At 55.2% G+C, this 23414-nt stretch overlaps 1 protein-coding gene across 1 annotated transcript in view; it reads left to right on the forward strand.

Annotated features, from left to right (window-relative positions):
* The first annotated feature begins 480 nt into the window (after nucleotides 1-480).
* ADGRD1 (adhesion G protein-coupled receptor D1) overlaps nucleotides 481-23414 on the forward strand; it is a 51033-nt gene continuing 28099 nt past the window's right edge. Inside the window, exons 1-4 of the mRNA XM_080821575.1 lie at nucleotides 481-1031; nucleotides 1129-1165; nucleotides 11013-11096; nucleotides 15105-15227. Of these exons, the coding sequence (XP_080677701.1) occupies nucleotides 972-1031; nucleotides 1129-1165; nucleotides 11013-11096; nucleotides 15105-15227 (304 nt within the window). The 5' untranslated portion in view covers nucleotides 481-971. The remainder of the gene's footprint in view (nucleotides 1032-1128; nucleotides 1166-11012; nucleotides 11097-15104; nucleotides 15228-23414) is intronic.

Below are 23414 nucleotides of genomic sequence, written 5' to 3' on the forward strand. Positions count from 1 at the left end.
GTGTGAACATGGATTGGGGTAGATTGGATAAACTTCTGGTCTTGAGTAAACTGAGGCTCCGGCGGCTCAGGGTTTGACTCCCGGATGCGGGGAGGGGAATTTGGGGTTTGGCGTGAGGACACCCAGGACCCTATAAACACTCCCAGAGCGTTCACCCGCCTCTGAAAGGGTTAACGAGAACAGTGTGGTCAGCACTTATCTGGGGGCACGCGGGTGTGGTTTACTTTCCTTTTCCATCTGTGTATCACCTCCTTTCTTCCTTCGGACAAACAAGGCTCAGCTGTCAACACAGTTTAGGGTTTGCCGTGGGATTTCTCGTTAGGGTCTGTGGCTCTGACCTGGTGGGAGCTGGAGGGAAGCCTCTGCTCTCCCCGGACGCTGAGCCTGTTCCGGCCCGACGTTCTCAACAGACCGGTGTTAGGACCCAGGAAGGACGCCGCAGCGAGGGGTATAAATAGAGAAGCCGCCCGGACAAAGTTTGAGCAGAGAGCCTGACATCACTGCCTCTGGCCCGTGCTGGGGCTGAGTCAGGGCGAAGGAAGGAGCCGGCCCGTGGGGCGCACGGGGCCGGCGGGGGTGCGCGGGGGGCACACGGGGGGCTCCCGGACCGGCGCCTCCGAGAGTCTCCTCGTGCTTCCCGCTTCGGGCAAGGAGAGAAGGGCCGGTTCGAGCCTGGCTGGAGGCAGAACGGGAGTCCGGAGAGGAAGGGCCGCCCTGCCGCCGACGCCGGCCCCGCAGAGCTTTGGGGCACCCTCCCGAGGCGCCGGCACCCAACACCGTCAGGTTCCCGGACAAGGAAGAGACGCCGTGAGCGGGCAGGACGGCTGCGTTTCACCCACCACAGGGAAGCAGATCTTTCCCCACCTGGACCCTGTGAAAATGTCCCTTTCCCGGGGCTGTGAAAGTTAGGGCGCAGGCTTGGCCGCAGAGCTCGGGAACGTGGCGGGATCGCGTCCGGAGCCCCGGGAGCCATGAGGAAGCCGCTCTGGGGCCGGCACTTCTGCCTGCTGCTGCTCTGCTGCGATTTCCAGGTACCGTCTCCCAGGGGCTGTCTCCGAGCTCGGCCGCTAGGTCTCTGTGCCTACGCGGCCGTCCCGGGTCTCTGACGCCCTCGTCTTTTGTGTGCAGGTGCACGGAGCCTTCTCCAGGCCGCCAGCCCATCCAGGTAAGGGAGCGTCCTCCCGCGCTGTCCCCCGCCTGTCCGCCCGCCTGGCGCCGGGGTCCCCACACGGTTGGGTCGCTCGTAGGGCGGCCCAGCTGCAGGGCCCTCTGTCCCCAGCTGGCCGCCCTTTGTCTCCTGGCGCTCTGCTCATCCTGGCGTCAGACGCTGCTGTCTGCAGCTGCGGCTGCCGCCCAGAGGCCTCTGGCTCTTGGTCACTGCCACCTTAGGATGACGGGAAGGTGCTGGCTTTCTGTCTGCTGCCCTGACTCCTGCCGTGTGTCTCCAAGCTGACTTAGGGCTCTGTCCTCTCTGTCCCCACCCCAGCTGGGGCTCACTGTCCGTGGGCCAATGCGAGTCCTCGGTCTGCAGGCTGTCCCTGAGTGGTGTGGCCACGTCGCAGGTGCAGCTTGGGGAAGAAGGGGGTCTGGTGAGCAGCGGGAAGGCCCTGTGGCCGCGCTACCCCTGGCTCCCCTGTGTGTGGGGGTGAGGAACCCGTCGAGGTCCCAGGGCCCATGCTTGGGAGCCATGTGAGCAAACCTGACCCACTGGAGAGCACACCCTGACTCAGAGCGCCCGCCGGCCTCTGTCCCCTGCAGCCCAGCCCCCTCCTGGGCACCATCCAGAACCTACGGGCACAGCCAGCATCCCCAGGCCCCCCAGGCACAAGGCCAGGCCTCTGCTGAGAGTGCCAGGACCTCAGTTGTGGGGCTGGGCCTTCTTCTTTGCAGGTGATCCCAGAGGGCAGGGGGCACGGCCTGAACTACCTGTTTCCATGGCTGGTGCTGCCCTTTCTCTCCCACCCACACCCCCAAGTGAAGTCTTCTGTTGGAAAAGGTGTGAAGGCCATGAATTCTGTGTGCTCCCCTTTCCCCAACCGAAGTGCGGATGAAAGAAATCAGGGCTCCATGGCTCGGGTGTCATGCTAGGGGCGTTTGTGCATCTGCCCTGAGGCTCTCCCCTTCCTGCCGGGCCAGCTAAGGCTCCTGCTGGTTTTCCAGTGGACAAGAGTGAGGGAGGGTGTCAGCGGGCAGACGGGTGTAAGACCAGATTGCTGCCCGGTGTGGGAAAGGAAGCCAGGAAGCGGTTTCCAGGTTGTACCCTGGCTACGTGGCACCCACACACGTATCCACACCATCCACACACATGCACACACATCACACCCAGGCACACACACACACACATCACACCCAGGCGCACACACACACACATCACACCCAGGTACACACACACACACACGCATACACATCACACCCAGGTACACACACACACACGCACACACATCACACCCAGGTACACACACACACATATGCACACACATCACACCCAGGTACACACACACACATGCACACACATCACACCCAGGTACACACACACACATATATGCACACACATCACACCCAGGTACACACACACACACACACACATGCACACATCACACCCAGGTACACACACACACATATGCATACACATCACACCCAGGCACACACACACACATGCACACACATCACACCCAGGCGCACACACACACACACATCACACCCAGGTACACACACACACATGCACACACATCACACTCAGGCACACACACCCACATGTATGCACACATCACACTCAGCTACACACATCCACACGTGTGCACACATGTCCACACCCGCATGCATGCACACACATCATACCCACACCCACACCCACGTATACACACTCACATGCATGCACACAGTCCACACCTGCCCAGACCTATCCACATGTATGCACATGCGTGCACACACACATGCACACACACATGCACGCACACAGTCCAAACCCGCCCAGACCTTCCCACACGTACGCACATGCGTGTACACACAGATGCACACACACATGCACACATACACATGCACACACACATGCATGCACAGTCCAAACCCGCCCAGACCTTCCCACACGTACGCACATGCGTGTACAAACAGATGCACACACACATGCACACATACACATGCACGCACACACATGCACGCACGTCCTCTTGTGTGCACCTAGGCCTTGACCCTCTGCTGAGAGGAGCGGTTTGAATTCAGTCTCCGCTCCACACGGAGGCGTTGCTCCTCTCACGCCCTATCATCAGCCGAAGCTGACTTAGTTTCCCCATAACTGGTACCACGGAGACGTGATGGTGGCAGATGAGCGTGGCCAGCAGCAAGCTCGCCAGCCCGCGGGGAGAGCTGGAGCTGCTCAGCCTCCTTACCGACGTCCGCGCCCACGGGCTCCCTTCCTGTCTCCCTTCCTGCGTCTCGGGGTCTCTCCTGTCTCCTTGCTGCCCCCCTGCTGTGGACGGTCCGCCACCTGCGCCTCCTCCCGCCTTCGTCACCATAATGACAGAGGCCGGCGCGCCCCGGACACGGCCGTGGGTGTTCCCTTGTGGCCGAGAACCTGCTGCTTGTGTTTCCTTCCTTCCCCTTTCCCTCCTCCCTCCTTCCTTCTCTCCGTGTCTGCCCGTCTGCCTCTCTGTGTTTCTGCCTGTCTGTGTCTCTCTCCACGTCTCTCACTGTCTCTGTCTCTATTTCTCTGTGTCTCTGTGTCTGATTCTGTATCTCTCTGTTTCTCACTGTCTCTGTCTCTGTCTCTTTGTCTCTCTGTCTCTCTTTATCTCTCACTGTCTCTGTCTCTCTCTGTCTCTCACTGTCTCTGCCTCTGTCTCTCACTGTCTCTGCCTCACCGCCTCTCTCTCCCCTGCCTCCCCGCCCTTCCTCCTCTCTCTCTGGTCCTTCCGTCATCTGGTCTCCCTACATCCTGCAGGGACGTCTGACCCCCGCTCCATGGTCCGTGCGCTACCCCCGCCAGGAGGCTGCCTTCCTTTCTGCTTCTGGGGGCACCGACCTGCAGGGTCCTGGGAGGAGCCCCAGTGGGGGAAAGCCTAGCCCAGCCCCTGTCCAGGGTGCCCACTCACAGACACAGACACAGACACCGGCAGGGAGCCCGTTCCTGGAGGGGAAGCCTTTGCAAACCGCTAGACCCCACCCCGCGGGGAACGGCTCTGCGAGCTGTCGCCGTGAATTCTGGGGAACGTGGAGCTGCATTGAAAACTGGCAGCATAGTGGGTGCTTGGATGTGGATTCTGTGGGGTCCCCACATGGCCCTCTCCTGCAGGAGGGGGGCTTCTGGTGAGGGCAGGTGGTTTGCCCGAGGTCGCCGGTGAGATGTGGCGGTGACCTCAGCAGCTTTCAGTGAGCCCGGACAGGTAAGGGCATGTGGGGACCATGAGGGCATGGAAGGGGCTGAGCAGCGGGCGTGCCCAGGACGTGGGGCCAGCCGCCGGGAGGGCCCCAGGCATGCCCAGGACGCGGGGCCAGCCTCCGGGAGGGCCCCTTGTTCCCACTGCGGCCACTCCAGACTTAGCATCTTAAGGTCGTGCCGGGACTCACAAGGACTCTCTGTCTTGCCGTGACCTTGCACACTGCATCCCGTGCGGGAGATGCTCACCAGGGTGGGCCTGACTGTGCGCCGCGGGTCACACGTGAGCGGAATTGGCGAGCACGGCCCGCCCGCCACACGGCGGCTCCTGGGGGCACGGTCATCGGCCTGTCTGTCCACACCAGCCCAAGCAACGAGACATTGACTGAATGTGTGTCTCTACCGTGTAGATAGGCATTCAGTTCTATGAGTCATTGAATGACAACTTTAGATCGTTCTGAGCCTTCGTTATTACCTGTGTTTATCTGTGACCGTGGACTTTCATTTTGGAGAAAGGACGGCATTAAGCCTCTCCCCGGGCCCAGGCCCCTGAGTCTGGCTCCACCCCGGGGATGGTGCTGGGAAGCGCGGTGGTTGATAGACGTAAGCCATACGTGGCACCAGCCGAGAAATCGCGGGGATTTACAAAGTTCACCCATGTGCCATTTATTTAACTTCCCTAATGAGGAAAAGGGACCTTCTACAACCCCGTTATCCGGCCGTTCCCGGGCCTGGGGTACCCACAGCAGCTGGGCTCGACCCGGCACCGGGAGGTCGGGCCAGCTCCCCTCGCAGCCCCGTTCAGAGGCCTAGAAGGCCAACACGGGTCGTTGTGGTGATTGTAATTCCCTCTGGCCGCAGACTGGTTGTTTCTCTGTGCAGATCCATAGTCCGTTCCCTTTATTTATGTATTTTTTAATGGAGGCATAATGGACATGCAACATTATTTTAGGTTCAGGCGTATGACGTCATGAGTCAGTATCTGTACATATTGCAAAATGATCAGCAAAATAAGACAAATTAACATCGGTCCGCGCCACAGGGTTACAGGGTCTGCAAGGGGCTGTCCGAGCCGCTAGGTCCCGCCAGAAACTCCATTCTTCTTCCCAGTGCAAAGAAAAGTGTTCATGATGGAGTTTTTAAAAATAACGCTTATACTCTACTGAACCAAGGGAAGTGGGATCAACGGAGATTTGGGGCACATATAGTTTCAGAAGTGTGTATGTATGTATTTTTTCTACGTTCATCCATTCATTTATTCATGATTGCGTTTCCTCATCCATTCTGCCTACACGGTTTGAAAAAATTTATCGCTAAGATTACCCTTTTGGGGAGAATCCAAATGCAAAAATCTGGATGACACAGACAGACACACACCCTGGGTGTGTGTTAGATGTGAGACTGTGGTACAGATGGACCAGAGGATCTGACACAGCAGATGTGCCAACAAACAAAAGAATTCAAGGACTGGTTGGTGCTGTGGGCAAACAGGGAAGGAGCTGGCGGTGCGGAGGGTGATGGCGCGTGGGCTGTGCTCCGGACCGAGGCTCCCGTGGTCGGGGCGCCAGTGCTCGCCGGGGGAAGAGCATTGCAGGGGGCGGGCGCGGCGGGCACAGTGCGGAGTCTCGTGGGGAGACCGAGGAGGACTGGTCGGGGCCAGCTCCGCAACTGGCGGGGACTGACCTCCTCCGTGGCGTGCACTGCTGTTGAACGAGGCATGGGACACCAGGACGGACTTCCCTACAGCATCAGGGGAGGACGGTTCCCGCTCACGAGTCCTAGAGAAGGGGCGGGCGTGCGGGATCCGGAGGAGCCCCGGAAAGGGAAGAGGGAAGGTCGTGTTCACAGTCCTCTGGGGCATGAGCGGTCGCGTGCCCCTGCTCCTCACCAGGCTGAGTCCAGCACGTGGCATCAGGATGAGAATTTGTTCCTGGAGAACTTGTTATAACCATCATGGTGTCAGCCAAATACCTCTCCCCACTCCCTCTCATTTTATTCTTTAGGGCCGCAGGTCCCAGGAGGAGCCGTGTGATGATCAGGCTGACTGAGTGTCGAAGCAGACTTCATGGGGTTCATCCATGGAAACCAGGGTGTCTGTAGAACCTGCACATCGCAGGTCCCCTTCTTTTTGGGAACGTGGCTCCTGGGGGTCTTTCTTGGTCCCCAAAGAACAAGATTTGTCTGATCTGATGACACTTGTAGGGTTGTGGGCTTTTACGCCTGAGGTTCTAAAGGGGAACCTACGTGCTAAATTTAGTTTCTTAGGCACAACTTGTTAGTACTGCACAATGCTTTAGTTAAAATAATCACCTTAATTGCGAAAATGAAGATTTGGGGAGATTTTGAATAAAGAATCTCCAGGATCTGGGTTTCTGACTTCTCCTTAAAAGGGGGAGAACTGACCGTGCTGGGCAGACCTCCCTGCAGAGCCGTGGGGAGTGGTAGGGACCGGCGGGGAGTGGCGGGACACACACACACACACACCTCCCAGAGGGCCGCAACCCCCATCCCCCGAGACGGGCAGCCCCACCCCGGCGGCTCCCACTTCCAGCCCCTGCTGTGATTCGCTGCTCTGGGCCTGCCGGGGGGAGACCGTCCATCCTCATCCTCGTGAGCATCCTCTCGGCATCCTCGTGAGCGCACATTTCAGTGTGCAAGCCCGCCCCTGTGCATCTCCACCCCCATCCCTCCAGCCCACATCTCAGTGTGGTCCATGTGTGGCATCCGGGGCGACACAGTGGGACGTTATCCTTGCCAGAAGCGTAGGGATGTGGGATAGCAGGCCCTCGGCGGACCCCAACTCCCTTCTCTCACGCACTCTTGCTAGCTTGGGGGGCTCCCTGTGCAAACAAGGCCACCATCCCTTTACTGTCAGCTTTTGTGCCCAGAACGTGGGGTGGGAGATTGAAAGTGGGGATGATAGGGAAGGACTCACCGTCCACAGTGTTGACTGGATGACAAAGTGGGTTGTGAAGAAGATTCCGCACCTGTTCCTTCCACGACGGATGTCGTTCCCTTTTCTGATCTGCCACCCCACCCCCCCGCCCACCCGCCCCAGATGAACTGAATAACAAGTCAATGATGTTTACCTCTTCAAAACGAATATCCTACACTTTGGGGAAGAAAAGCATGGTAGAAATGGAAATGAGTGTTTTGGATAATGACATGTCAGAGTCTCCATAGAGAGTAGAACCATTTCTAGTGAACATTGGCGAACCCACGTGTCTTCATATTTTGAATTTTTAAAGGAATGCACGTGTGAACATTTGAATAGAACAGGAATAGAAAGGAATAGGGGCGCCTGGGTGGCTCAGTGGGTTAAGCCTCTGCCTTTGGCTCAGGTCATGATCTCAGGGTCTTGGGATCGAGCCCCGCATCGGGCTCTCTGCTCAGCGGGGAGCCTGCTTCCCCCTCTCTCTGGCTGCCTCTCTGCCTACTTGTGACCTCTGTCAAATAATTAAATAAAATCTTAAAAAAAGAAAAGAAATAGAAAGGAATAGAAATCTTCTTACGTCTTCCATCCAGTCTCTCAGTTTCCTCACCCCTGAAATACGGCTGTCCATTTGCATGGGCTAGCCATGCAAAGCCTCTCTCTCCTCCTCTCCATCCTTCCCTCCCACCTTGCCTGCCGAACAGCTACATTTTCCACAAAGAGTTGGTACTAACACATTTTTCTCTCACCTTGATTTTTTGACAGTACAGCTTGAGGAACGTTCCACATCAGGACACGTGCATCAGCCTTGTCCTAATTACATCCTGGTCCACTGAGTAGCTGCCCTGTCCTTAGGACCCAGCTCCTCGGCTGATAAGCATTGTCTTTGTTCACATGTTCTTGATACTATAAAAAATACATAGATCTTGCAACAAATACCCCTATACGTAGCTCTCTGATCCCAGGTGTAAGTCTGTCTCTAGCACAAACTTCTAGGAGCTGAATTACTAGATCAAAGTGCACTTAAAATTTGTGTCGTCGTTGCGGTACTGCCTTCCAGAAAGACCGTACCTTTTGCCAAAAATGTGGCAGAACTCGCCAACTTAGAACATCTAACTGTTCGTCCGTCGGCCGGGTGAACTGGGACAGGGAGCTCATTGCCCCTTAAGCTCGCCTCTGAAAATGATGAGCGGTGTTGAACGCCTTCTCATAAATTTAAAAATAATTTGCGTTCCTTTTTCTTTGAACTGCCTGTTGCTGTCCATTGCCCCAATGTTCTGTTGGTCTAAATTTCCTGAATAGTGGGAGTTTAATGAGGACAATAATTTCAATACATTTCTTTAAAAAGAAATCAGTACATTTCTGTCGCACTTATTACATAAACATCAATTCCCGGTTCAATTTAGCTTGATTGATTTTTATGTATGGAAATATTTTAAAAATGCACATAGATTTATCACCTGGTTTCCTCATAAGCTTTTATGTTTTATTTTCATTGCATTGAAGGCTTTAAAAATTTTTTTAAAACGATTTTATTTATTTGCAATAGAGCGAGAGACAGAGCATGAGTGGGGGCGGGGGCGGCAAGCAGAGGGAGAAGCGGACTCCCCACTGAGCAGGGAGCCCGATGCGGGACTCGATCCCAGGACCCCGGGATTGTGACCTGACCTGAAAGCAGATGCTTAACTGACTGAACCCCCCAGGTGTCCCTACATGTAAAGTTTGTTCTTCTGGAAATTGTTATGGTGTAGAGAGTGAGTTAGGGATCTCGGTTTTTTGCAGATGGCTAGTTGGCCCTGAGATTTTCTGTTGTGTGCTTCTCCTCTGGTTTGAAAGACCACTTTTGTCACAGGCTGGTTTCACGAGTGCGTGGTAGTATTTAAGGGTCCTTCCCACCGAACTGTCTATTCGTATGACGGGCCACATCCTCTCTGGAGCAGTGACCTCGTGATGGTCTCACTGTGTGGGGGCCGGGCCCCCACCCCCATCGCTGTCCCCCTGCAGGTTTTATGGGTTTTTCTTGCTTGTTTCCTTTTCTAGATGATGAGCTTTCTCTCACACAAAATCTCTCAGCATGTTTACAACAACTCTCCTTGTGTTTAGGTATGAATTCCAGGGTGGGTTGACATTTTTATGACTTGGAGTTCTCTTTCCCAAAAATAGGTTACAAAATTCTTCATTATTCAGGGGTTCTTGTCCATCCTTCGCTATTATTTTATTGTTTTCTCCAAGAGAATTTTGTACAGTTCTCATTTTTTGGCACTTAAATGTCTTCTCTTTGTGGGCTGTGTTTACAAATGAGAACTCCTCTTCCGTTCTGTTTTTGTGTTATCATTTGAACTCAGGGAAACTGTTGACTTTCGCGGGTCACATCTGTATAAACCTCCTTACTCACTTCTTTCCTGGTGGGTCACAGGCTTCGTTTACCAAATTCTTTCCTTATTTGTAAGGATGTCTCGTTTTTTCATTCTCCTTATGAGGCATACCTCATTTGAAAATAACGACCTCGTTACCTCCTCTTAAAACATTTTTTTGCAATGAATAACACAGACGACTTTATTAATTTTTGCTTCTCTGTGATCCGGCAGCTCCTTCGGGAGTTTGATGATCGTGTCGTCATCTGGACCATTGTGTCCGCTTTGGGGAACTAATCACAGAGAACTAATCCAGGAGCAGATTGGAGCTGGGTGAGGGGCTGAGCATGTGGGAGGGGGGCACAGCCCTGGGACTATTCCCCACACCCCACCGCGGAGCCTAGGAACAAATAGATGAAACAGTTTATGGGGTATTAAGTGGGATGAGCAGAATAGGACACGGTCTGTCTGCACGAGATCCTGTCTACTCAAAGTGCAAGGGTCATAAAGGAAATCCGCAAGCGGTTAATTTTTAGTATGTCGGAAGGAGGGCGAGAGCAGAAAGACCAGGAGCTGCCTTGGGGAGACCCGGAGTGAGACTTCATGTCAAATCAATCAGCGGGGCGAGTTCTGAGGCAGCTTCGGCCCCTCGTCTCTACAAATAGGCAAACAAGATAATAACCTGACAGGTTATTGTTACAATAAAACAAGGAGGTGCTGTCAAGAGCCTTATATGATGTCAGTAATATTGGTGCCGGTTTCCTCTTTTTAAATCCTTGTAACCTTGGGGCTCAGTCATTAAGCATCTGCCTTCAGCTCAGGTCCTGATCCCAGCAACGTGGGATCGAGCCCCACATCGGGCTCCCTGCTCAGTGGGAAGCCTGCTTCCCCCCCTCCTACTCCCCCTGCTTGTGTTCCCTCTCTCGCTGTGTCTCTCTCTGTCAAATAAATAAAATCTTAAAAAAAAAAATCATTTTAACCTTATCTCTTTCCCTCGCTTGATTGCATCAGCTGTGTCCTCTAAAGCAGCATAAGCAATAACGGAACAAGGTTCTTGCCTTTCTCCTGACCCTAACGGACGTGCTTCCTGTGGGCCCCTTGATGCATGGGGGTTGCTGTTCCCTTCTGTTCAGAGGTATCTGCTCATTCCTGTTTATCACACTTTATCCTTTAAGGAAAAATTCACCCATTTGTAATTTATTAAGAGTCCTTTATTGAGAGTGTTGAATTTATCTGAATTCCTCTTCAGTGAATCCCGCATCCCGTGATGTTTCTCCTCCCTCCACTCACGATGGAAGGTGAGCGGCTCTGCCCTCCTGACACTGACTTCACACGTTTCTTCTTCTCCCCCCAGGGTTTGAGGTCTTGGCGTCTGCTTCCCATTACTGGCCGTTGGAAAATGTGGACGGGATCCACGAGCTTCAGGACACAACTGGAGGTAGACACGGGTGATGAGAGAACCCGAGGTCACAGGGACGGGTGGCACAGGGCCGGGGGGCCGTCAGGGGACACAGACGTGGACAGCGTCCATTTGGAAGCCGGGAGATCAGTGGAGATGGGTGCCTGTTGGGGATCTTCTCCCCATCACTGTTCACCCAAAGTATTTTACAGAAGCTTGATATATTTTTATCACAGAAGGACGGAACTTGTGATTCAAAATACCATTAATGTGTGTGCTTTCCCCCGATAACCTTAAAGCAAAAGCAGTTGTTGGAGGCCTGAAGCTGCAGGTGGTGGGTCAGTCTGCCTACGGGTCTAGGTGTCCATTTTCTAGGTAGAGAGACCTGCCAAACCAGGGGTGCATTTGAGCCGAGTGACAAGGGGCGTGACAACCGGCATGATTGTGCACGTCCGAGGCGTTGCTGTTTCCCTCGGTGGAGGTACCCCCACCGACCAGTCAGCTTCTGCACACATCACTGGCCACTACCTTGAGAAGACCGAACATCACCCAAGATGCTCCCAAGGTCCCCAACTCCACGGAAAGCACAGTCTCTATCTGCCTGAATTCAGACATTGGCCCTGGGGAGAAGCCCCCCATGCCCCTGAGCACTGTCTCCCGTTCCAGTAAGGAACGTTTCCCCAGTATAAGTGGTCGGTGCTTCGGGATGCTTTCGCATTTTATTTTTATTTCCTTACCATTCTTGATTATGTCGTGGGTGGGCAGCTAGGGCTTTGCCACCGTCCCAACACAGGCTCACATCGGGTCTCTTCCTGTTCTGTGCAGTGGGGTTTTTAAAAAAACCCGCACGCTGCTGATGACTATGCTCTCCACACCAGCACGCTGGCGTTTTCCATACCCCTGGGACTTCACGTGCCGCCATAAATTGCCGCCTAAGATTCTAAAACGTTTCCCTTAAAATTTGCAAACTGGGAAGCATTCTAGCTGGAGTCTGGGCCACCGGTGTCCCCAAAGGGGGCCGCCAAGGAGCGGGGACTCTGGAGGGCGGAAGGGCCCACCAGTGCAAGACCAGCTCAGGAGCCCTCAGTGCCCTCCTGCCTTCCTGCTTGCACATGGCGCGCCAGCGCCCCACACGGAACACCTGTCTGGAGCTCCGTGTTTTGTCTGGAAGGTCTGAGCCACGGGGATGTAAGCTCCCTGTGGAGGTCATTACACGACCAGATCAGGTTAAAAGGGACTGCTTTCCCGTCTGTTACAATCTCATCTCTTCCCAGGGCCTTTATTTTAAACCCTGTGAGGAGAGACCATCCCACCAAGTGGGAAGGCGCTGTCGATGTAATTCCTGGTTCAGGATGCACAAAGTTACCTTTTAGTCGTTATTTCGAACAGTAGCTCAGATAATGATACTCCTGTCCCAATCGCTCACCACAGCTCACTGTTGGGATCAAACCAGTGCCTTTGAGTGTCTTGAACACCTGTCCCTCAGGGAGTTCTTGTAAAGCCCCACAATCGCCAAGGCCCAATTGGCTTGTGGCTGAATTTTGTTGACCGATGTGTTAACTTCCCGGGAAACTCAGTGTGTTCACGCATGTCCCAGAACACACGAAGGGTGCTGGTGTCCCTGCAGGCCGTCGACCCACCCTCACACGAGGATGCACGCCGGCCCATTTCAGTTCCATCGCAGGCATCTCCAGAAACTGAGAGAGTGGGGTCCATTGGCACAGTCTGATGCCGGGGACCATGGAACGGCTTTGGAAGCCATCTCGTGCTCCTGCAGTCGTGTTATCTGTTGCTGAACCCTCTGTTGTGTCCACGTGTCATGACTTCATGCCATTGCCTCCATGCTATGTCCTGGCTCGTCCATTGTCGTGACGTCACCACATGAACCGTGTCATCAAGGCTGTCGTGTGGCCGAGCTCGGCTCCGTATCTCTCACCTGAGTATCTAAGGGCGTTGGACGCGGCAAACTGGAACCCGAGTTTGTGGCGACAGCCAGCAGCCACAGCGCCCTGGCTCTTGGACTGGCGGGCCCCGATGGCACCCAGTGCGCGGGAGGGCAGGGGTGGCGGGGAGGCGAGTTTGGGCAAGAAAATCCAAGGTGCTTGGCCGGTGGGAGATGGCCGCTGGGTGCGCATCAGGTTGAGAGATATGCGGGTTCCGTTGGTTGCTCATGTCACTCACGTGTTGTGCTTTTCTCTTTTGTTGTCCCACCCAGTGTTGCGAACCCACAACCTCACTGTGCTTCCTTCCCATAACTCTACCTTTGTTCGTACCAATGACTCTGCCTACTCAAATCTGTCTGCAACCGTAGGTGAGCACTTGTACCCTCCCGTCCCGTGTTCTGTCGCGTTGGGATCTACAAGGAGTCTGGAGGCCTGTTCGGTCGGGCTCTGTAGGAAGGCGCTTCGTCTCGGCGGGCGATCAGGCCTCCAGCCCGAGACCCGGGGTGCTGGGAAGAAGTGCTTCACGCTAGGTCCGGACGTAGTGCCCCTTCCCGACCGCAAGGCCTTAAAGATGCTCGTAAGCGTCAGTGACCAGGGTCTCCCGAGCCAGCTGCTGGTTTTCAGACCGAGATAGACAGGAGATACTTTCTAAAAATAGAAATTGTTTGGATTTTTCAGTGGTGTATATTCTTTGGGGGGAGGAAAAGCAGACCCTTGGAATGGAAAATGGAAACGGATTTTAAGACGCCTCCCCCCAAATGTGATCTCCTACAAACATTGAAACCAGCGTGTCTTCTGCAGCTGGAGTTTTGTTTAATTATTAGAGCTGCCTTACCAAGTACCCAGTGGAGTCAGGGTTAAATTATTATCCGACTTAATCACCTCCGAGCCCATATGTTTCCTATTTCTCCTATGCAGCTCAAAGCGGGAGGGAGAGCAGCTATGGCGGCGGCTCCCAGAGCAGCGTGGAAAGTCCGTTCGGATCATTCAGGCCTCGTGCCCTCTGCGTTTGGGGCAACACCTAATCTGATCGCTCTTTTCAGCTGTGAGGGGTCTGCCTTCCGAAATTAATCTTTGCAGTACGACATCTTATTGAGGGGTTCATACAGCCCAACTCAATCATGTAACTGCTAACTTACTTTTACGATACGTTTAGTTTTGTGGTATGTAGGCTCCCCAGCAATAAATGAGATGCGCAAAAATAATGAGTTGAGCACAGTAAGGAAGCACACGGAGGCCCTTTGAGGGGCTCTCCCCCTCGACAGCGGCTGTTGGAAAAGTTGCACTGGGGCAGCTGCCAGGCCCCAAGAGCTCAGTCGAGCGGCTGCACATCCCGGGCTGTGTGACAGCTCAAGGGCAGTGGGTAGGTGTCCTTTCGACAGAGGAGGTATCTGGGCGACTTTGACCCCAATGAACAATAAATGCCTAATCACACTTGGTTTTTATAGTCTTCACTTATCGGTCCTGTAAACCATTTACCCCACACTCACGCCATCAGGGACGTTTGCCGTGGGAATGGGGCCGGACAGAGGGGCGGATGGAGCGGCGAGGGCCAACAGGGGCTCATGGCCACTGCGCCTGGACCTGGCCGGCCCTGCCGGGATTCCCTCCAACAGTCTGGACATGGATTCTTGCAGAATTGTAGGCTCCCACGTCTAGGATTAGGGGCTTCCAAGGAGAGCTCACAGCTGGTGTTTAGGTTCAAGCATGTGCCTAAGCCTTTCACTGAGAAGATGGGCGGGAGGGGTTCTGGAAGCCTGTGGACGGAGCTGAAATTCGTGACAGGAGGAGGCTGTCACCGCCTCACTCCTGGGAACCCAATCCCCAGCCAAGGGGATAGTTAGAGTGTCGTTACTGTAGAGTGCACAGTACGTGCTAATATGGTAGTCATTGATGACAAAATATCACTACGATCAGTATGTTGTGAAGTAGTCACGTTTTCTTGTTACAGTCCTAGACTTCACTAGGACTAGTTCAATATTAAATGGGAAGCATTAATGTTAATACAGAGGGTACGCAATATGATGGGCATGAGCAGTCGAGTGTAGGTTGTTCGTAAGTCTGACGCTGGCTGACGCCCGATGTTGTTGCTCTTCTAACGTAGACATCGTGGAGGGGAAGGTCAACAAAGGCATTTACCTCAAGGAGGAGAAAGGAGTGACCCTTCTCTACTATGGGAGGTACAAAGCTTCCTGCATCAGCAGCCCGGCACAGTGTGACCCGGACGGTGAGTGACACGCCGCCTCCTCTGGGCGCCGGCGGGCGGGGACGCCAGCCTGTGGCTGCAGAGTCTTTGGGGACACGGGGCGGTGGGTGGGATGGGAGGCAGGGGTGGTGGTGTAGGGGTCCAGGAGTCTAACCGGAGATATGTCCTGGACACGGAGAAAGATGGAAATACCGTCTTGCGGAGATGTGAGGGCAAACTATTTAATCTTGTAAAGAAAGAAAGAAAAAAAACCCACTACAGAAATAGACGCGGTGATGTCACATGGGACTTGGCTGGGGCCGTGGCCTTTGTGGGAAGTAAATTGGTGGTGTGGCTCCCACCATGTTATTTCTGACTCTGGGATGTTGACGGTGGCCCTAGGCGGGGCCGGCCTGTGACACTCCTGCCCTGGGCAGGTTTCTTTCATCCCCGAGCCTGGGGAGCGGTGGAGGGGGTAGGCCACGGCAGGGGCTGCGGGCCCATGGCAGGAAGAGTGTCCTGGACAAAGCAGGTGTAGGCAGTGGAGGGGCCGGCCGGCTGTGTCCTTGCCCCGTTCTCCGGTGGAAAGTGATCTGCTCTCCAGTGTCAGAGGTCCCGGCCGTGGCTATCTGGGCCACACTTCAGACCTCTCTGAAATGTTGTCTGACGTCCAAATCAGCTTCAGGCCTTCGAGTTCTGCTACCCCGAGCAGGATGAGAATGTTCTTTTTGGGGGGAAGAAAGAAAGAGTGTAACACAAGCCTTTCTGAAAGCGAAGGCCTTTCGGACATCCAACGGCCTCAAAACAATGTTGTGATGAACTTGTCACGCACAATTTTGGGGACATAGGACTTCATTCCAAGAAAAACAAACAAGTTTAACAGGGCAAAACACATGGTGGTGGTGGTGGTTGGGGGGGAGGGATATGATTTGGAGTTTGCAGAACCCAGGATTTCGAGAAATGGTTTTGAGGTCCCAAACCATGGCCAGGTTTACAAACCCGGTGTTCGGGCCATCCCGGAGTTCAGACAGCACTATAAACACATCAGGCTTGTTTGTTTCTCTAAATGAAAAACAGCCCAGGCTCAGCTGTGGCCACTAGGAGAGCCTGCGGGGCAGGAGGGCTGGGGGTGGGGGGCCAGGCCAAGGGGAGCGGCTTCTCTTGGGGGCAGGTCCTACACTGTTTTGGCTCTGGTGGGGCGGGGTCTTAGGTCTTTCAAGAGCTGCGTGGCGTGGGTCCCGGAATTGTGATGATGGGGGGGTATCAGGGACACCAGCCCTCGCAGGGGTCCCCGTGAGGGGACCGCGGGGGAGTCAGAGCCCTGGGAAGTTTCACCTGAACTGTGAGACCTCAGCCCTGGCTCTGGGCTGGCTCCAGCCTGTGGCCGTGTTTGGCTTGGCAGGCGTGGAGCTCCGCAGTGTTGAACTTGCTGCCAACGTGGAAAAAGAGAAAACTTTCATGTAAATATATGGATTTACAGTTTCTCTTGAGAAAGGAGCCCTCCCCCACACTGACTCTGGTTGGGCAATGGCCTAGCACCCCCCAGTGTCATGGACACTGTCTCCCTGGTTGTCACTGCCTCCCCAGCCCTCGCCACCATGGTGCTGGTGAGACACGGCACAGTGAGAGCGTAGACTCTGGTCCCCGTCCTCGTCCCGACTGACGTGACCTCAGGCGACCGCGTCACCTGAGTCTGTGTCTGTCAAACGGGTCAGGGATAGTCCTTCCTTGAGAGGCTGCCGTGAGGTCGGAAGGGGCCACTGGGGTCCTGGCAGGTGCAGCCTGTGGCCATGAGAGGTTCCTCGGCTGTGGCCCCATGGGAATATTTGCAGACCTGGGCACCCGTCCTAACGAGAACCCCAGCTTGCCTGCTTGGAGGGCGATCCCCCCACCTGTAAGGGGGCTAACCGACCATAAGGACCCAACGTTATTGATCGCTGACTAGTGATGACCACGGGACCAAGGTCACGGGACCAAGGTCATTACACTTATTAGTTCCTTTCATCTGCAGAAAGACTGCGACAAACGAGTGTGGGGTGGCAGCAGAGCCAGGGAGGCTGGCTTCCTGTCCCCTGTGACAACGGCGTCTTATGTGCCGGAGTTAGCTGGAGACGTTCAGACCACGTGTGGTCCCTTCTTTCCAGTAGGGCCAGAGCCACACAGTGAACCCAGGAAGCTTCACGTCCCCCTTGGCTCCCGGAGACGGGGCTGTCGTGAGACTGCCTGCAGATTTGGGCGGAGGTCGGCCAGTTCTCGGTCTGCCCCCCTTTTCCGGGAATGGGGAGCCTCGCACCCGTGACATCTGAGGACTGTGGTGTGTGTGCCCCTGTGTGCACCCTGCGCTCAGACAGGTGGCCCGCAGCCCGTGTGAGTGTGCACTTCTGGGGTCCAGATCAACAAGATGAGCACAGGGAAGGTCTGCCCAGCGCTTTCCAGATAATGTCCCTGCAGGGCACCGAGGGTGTGGGAGGAGTCTGGGGGACGCTGGCAGTGAAGGACAGTAAGGCTCTGTGTTTATCTGAACAAACAGAAACGTGATTTCCTAGCTATGGTTTAGGAGGAGACATCAGTAAGTCACAAGCCTTAAAAGCAGATGAACTAAGCAAAAAAAAAAAAAAAAAAGGCCGGCAGACTTCAAGAATGACGTCAGGAATGGCAAGGAAAGGGGTGGTCAGGTGTGAAGGACGTGGGGACCCGAGATGTGGGGCCTTTCCTGGTACACCCATCCCGTCCTCCTCCACATGTTTGTCTCTGTTTCTCTGGGATTTTTTGGTGGTGATAGTGGGCTCAGGCGTATAGTTCATTACTTTCATGAGAAAAACTAACATTAAAATGAACAGAGACATTCCCCACTCCCTGTCTGCCTGGTCACCTATTTTTATATTCCTTATTTCTAAACTCTCTATGGTCTCAATCCATGACTTGGGCTGATTTTTCTTCGGGTGGGGGGGGAGGATGTTTTTAGGAGCAGAGTGGAAGTCTGAGCTTTTCAAAAAGGCGTAAAGGGACGGGCAGCTGTGCCCCCCAGCCTGCGAGCGCCCCCCTGCCAGGCTGCCGGCCGCCCCTTCCTGCGCCCACACCTGCTCCCGCTGGGCCCGGGCTCTGTCTGCGTCCGTCGGCTCACATGGGGCTCCCCTCTTGAGAGCGGGGCCTCCTGGGGAAGTGTCTCATGGGCGCCGGTGCAGACTTTGACGATCTCGGGAGGGATGAGGGCATTCGGACGCTTGGCCGCTCTTGAACATGAACTTAAGGAAACACAGGCTGTGTTCCTTCAGGGCAAGGTGTCTGTCCTTCGTTCCCCACAAGCGGTGAGTACACACGTGGGGAAACTCAGCTCGGGGAGGGACCGTTCCTGGAAGGTTCTGGCACCTGGTTTCCCCACCTGTAGACCTTGGGGGCTCGGCTCAGGTGTTCCCTCCAGACAGGTGAGTCCGTCTGCCTGTGCTCCCGGGGCTCACTGCCCGTTCCTCTCCAGCTCGGGCACGGCGGGCAATGGCCGGTTCACCATCCTTCTTCCCTACGCCGGGGCGGCTCTGTGAGGCCAGGGACTGTCTGTTGTGGTCACTGCTGTATTTTCGGGGATGAAAACCAGCATCACAGATGCTTCCTATGTGTCACGGAGCCCAAGAATCTAGTCAATCTTTCCGACGCTTCCTTGCCTTCCAACACTTCTCTGTCGCGTCTGTCGGGCTGCTCGCCGCTCAGAAAGGAGCCCCTTCCGTCCTTGTTCTCCTCTGACCTTTAGCGGTTGTCTCTGACCTTGGACCCAATTCACCTGGAGTGCCTTCCGCCCATTACGTCTGATGCCATTTCAACTCTGAATCACGGTGGCTGCTCGCAGGAAAGACGGTCTTGCTGTTATACTCACCTGCTCACCTTCACTCCCCTGTCCGTGGGCCCCCGCGTTTTCCACTCGTGCCCAGAACTTGCTTTGCCTGTAAACACCGGGACGGCCGCTGAAACCCCGTGGCAGCAGCGGCATTTCCTTCCCAGGCTTGAGATGACTTCTCCCGCATTGCGCGAGGTTACTGAATCCTGGAGGGAACCAGCAAAATGCTGAGCTCTGTACAGGATGGAGTTTCAGGAAAGAAATTTCCAGAGGTGTCTGGTGGATGCAGGCCGGGCATGGATCCAGCTGCCGTCTTCCTGGGACGGTCTGGGGTTACGGGGACGTTGGAGCCTGTGGAGCGGATGGTCCTCTGGGGAGTACTCACCCGTACACTCACGTTGCAGATGGGGAAACTGAGGCACAGAGGTGTGTGAGACCTGCAGAACCGCACGCTGGCTCGGGGCAGTGAGTCCAGGGTATCACTTAGAGGCCACAAGCAGCAGGGTCACTTGCAGAGATGGTTGAGGGTCACAGTTCTCGGGCTCCAGTCCAGGATGGACCTACTGAATCCAGATCTCCGTGGACAAGGTCCGGGAACCCGTACTTTGACCTCCAGGTGATCCTCGTGGGTCCTGACCCCACACTGGCCACGGCGGGCCATCCCACAAATGTGTTTTGTTTGTAGCATTAGGTGGGTCTAATCAGGGGTTTCTATAATTTAATGAGCTTTCTGAACTGTTTTTAGGCAAATATCCCCACTCAGGAAATTTGCAGAAACAGCCTCCCACAGGGCTGTTTGTTTTGTTTTTTAATTCATATCCAACTCCTGTATAGGAGACATTTCAGAAGTCAGATCTGTACTTTTGACTTCTCTTTATAAAAATCAGATTGCGCAACCGTAGTCCCAGGCACCTGGCTGCAGGTGGCTGGGGTTGAGGGATGCCCCTCACAGGGGTTGCACCGTTCTGACCTCCTGGGTCCCTGGCGCTCTCTCCCAGGCTGGCTGGCGCGCACCACCACCGCTCACGCTGTCACTCTCTGGAAGGGGCGGTGATTGGGAAGCGGCAGAGTGGAAGGGATTCCCACGGCGCCCAGTGTGTGAAGAAGCAGCTAGAGAGAGCCTCTTGTCGGTGCGGGGGCAGAAGCCGGTATCTGGCCTGGAAAAGGCTTGCTCTGCGGAGCAGCGTGCTGTGTGTTGAAAGCCCACAGCCTGAGCTCCCTTTGTGAAGCCGCCTGGCTTTCTCGCTCATGGATGGTGTCTTCCTGGCGGGATGGGTTTTAGCGTCTACGGGCTCTGTCATGCACGGTGGAGTCCAAGAGACACTATCCCGTTGTGTCTCTGCTCTGTCTCTCCCTGCGTCCCATACATCGCACGTTCTCCTACCCTTTCAAACTCAGATATGCCTGAGGATGGAAATCCTCATCTGTCACCCAGGGTCGGTGGTCCTTTCTCTGCCACTATGTCCTCCGGCTCTTCTTCTCTCCGTGTTTTTGTTCCTCATGGTGTCATCTCTCTCACGTTCTTTGGTTGTCACTTTTCGTCTTCTAATTACAGACCTGGAAAAAATGAAATAAAAACCCTGAGGATATAGTATCGAGGTTTCACTATCCTCACAGCCTCTTGGCGCCAAGTTGAAGTCAGATGTCATGAGGGAAGACACTGTACTCTGGGCCACGGAGTCGATACCTGTTCACTTCCCACCTTAGGGGAAAGACCTGCTGTGTTCATGGACGACCACACGTAACCATACTCTTCCTCCTCGGTTGTTCCGTGTTTCTTAGGATGAAAAGGAATATCTCATGAGCTCTTCTCTTTGTGTTTTCTGGCACGTGGGTGTCCACAATACAGAGAATGGACAACAGCAGGTCGCTTGGAAATCATATGAGGGAAGCTTGCCAGACAGACACGATTCTATTGCCACAGTCCTGACGTGGGCAGAAAGGGGGTGCCAATGCCTGGAGCTCAGCTCACCCGACGCAGACAATCCAGCCAGCGTGGCGACAGGTGGGATGGTGTCCACACCAGACAACCGTCCAGGGCAGAATCACTTACTTTAACTGGTTTGAGTTGGATGATGCAATTATCTACCTTTTCAGTAATGGTGGAATATTTCTTAAGATCAATGATTTTTAAGTTTTATTCACTTTTGAACCACTTGTATAATTTTTATCCATATATGTGTATATCCGGAACTGTTATCATACTTAGTGTTTTTCTTTAAGTTACATCCCCTTGGATGGAATTGGAAAAGAAACGATGTCTCTCCCACAAACTGAAAACCCGTAATGATTCCCGTGTTACCGACTTCTACTTGGGGGATCAGTGCCCGCCGAGGGCTCCATATTTGAGACGCGGCATTTCTTTGCTGAATGGGGATCGCGAGCGTGACTGACACGCAGATGGATTTTCTCCTTGTCGCTCTCAGAAGAGCAGACAACTGAGGAGGAGGCGGCCCCTTCTGCTGTAATTTGTGTCATGTCAAGGCGCAGCTCTGTGCCTAACTCCTCTCAGAGCAGGTGTCTAGGACCCTAGGTTGTGGAATTACTGACTCTCAAACATACGGAGGTAGAAAATGTCATCGTCAGCAGTGCTATGCTGAGCTGTGGGGACGGAGAGTACATTTTAGTGTCTTAGAAGATCAGGGTTTGGGACCGGAGGTGGCAAGCTTGCTGGTCGACCGTCCCCAAGTGTTTGCTCGGGTAATCCAGGAAGCGCACACTCGCTGTCTCACTCTGCTTCCGGCCTGTGCTCCGTGGAAGCACTTGGCGGGTGTTTCCCCTGTCGGAGCCCTGCACACCAGATCCTCTCCTGCACAGTGGCCGCGCTGCTGGAAAACCCACTGAGAACCCAGTAGCGGCGGGGGGGGCCCTTGCCAGCCTCTAGTCACGTGGCAAATAGAGGACCCAGGGCCCCTCACAGGCTCTTTCTCTTTCTAAAAACCTTTCCAGTTGGAGGGGACGGTGGACAAACATGCAGTGTAAAAGTCACCCTTCACCCATGTTGCTGGTGTGATTAGCGAGGGGCCTCGCAGGTCCCGGATTGTGTGTGGGCCACAGTGACCACAGGGATCCTCCAAGGGCACGGGAGGGTGAGGCCAAGGGAGACATTCGCAGCTGGCTTGAGCGGGGAGCGAGGGGCTTGAGCCAAGGGATGCAGGCGCCCCCAGAAGCGGAAAAGGGAAGGAGCGCGTCCTCGCCTGGGGCTTCTGGAGGGAGGGCAGCCGTGCCAACACCTTGAGCTTACCCTGTGAGACTCTCGCCTCCGGAACTGGACGAGAGTCCACACGTGCAGTTACGAGGCCGTCGGGTGGTGGTGATTCACCGCAGCGGCAGTAGAGACCCGGGCCGCGTCCCTGCCTCCGCTTTCCCTCTGAAGCTCATGGCGGTCGGAGGCCCCCGCACGCCGTTCCTCCCTCTCGGCTTCTTCCCCTCCCCGACCACACGCTGCCCCAAACCCGGGGCAGCGGGGTCCTTCCACGCCCCACGGTCCCTTCCCTGTTGGAGGGCGCCTCTGCCTTCCGATCTCAGTTCCCAAGCAACCTGCTCTGCTCCGGGAAGCCGCTTCTGGTCTTCAGGTCAGAGGGCCCCCAGGTCCCTTCTTGACACTGAGTCCAGGGGTCCCTCCGGAGAGCCCCGTGTGACTGTGTTCTGAGTCTGTCTGTCCCCGGGCCTGCACGGCGGTGACGCCAGCAGCCCAGCGACCCTGCGGGTCTGTGCGCCCGTCTGTCTGCGGCCCCTCGCTCCCCCCAGAAACATGCACAAAGCAGAGCGAAGGAAGCAAGCAGGGAGGGTACCGCGGTGTCCTGAACTTGGTGCCCGCCCTGCATTCGTGGGCTGGAGCTTCTCTGTCACAGGATGGCGTTGGAAGTGGGTGTCTGCAGGTGACAGGGCTGGGGGAGGTGAGAAACCGTTGACGGCCGGTCTGCATATTCTGCCGCAGGCACGGGCCGGGTCTTCTCTGAGCCCCGAGCTTGGCGCTGAGGTGGAGCTGGTGCCCCTGGACGTGAACGCCATTTCCCACTCCAGAACATTCTTGAGCCTGCCCCTCAGGCTTGGGTAACCGTCCTGCGGACTCACTCCTGGCAGGCTGCCCTCCGCCTTGTCATGGTCTCAGTGGGTGGTGGCCGCCTCTGGAGGGACCCAAGTACCTTCGTAAGCAGGAGAGGAGGGCGGGTGGGCAGGCGCCGCTCTGAGACCCTCCCTGAACCCTCAACCCAACATGTCAGGAAGGAGGGAAGGAGGCGTGTGTACCTCCTTGTGGGGCCCTGGGGGGACAGTGGGGTCAGCTGAGTATCATAAGCGGTAGAAACTCACCTCGATCAGGCTTAAGCAGAAGGGGGGGTCTACCGGCTCACGCACGAGGGCCTTCGAGTAAGACTGTCGGGTCAGCTCTTGCTGTG

The sequence above is a fragment of the Martes martes genome, assembly GCF_963455335.1.
Source record: "Martes martes genome assembly, chromosome: 13".
Lineage (NCBI taxonomy): Eukaryota > Metazoa > Chordata > Mammalia > Carnivora > Mustelidae > Martes > Martes martes.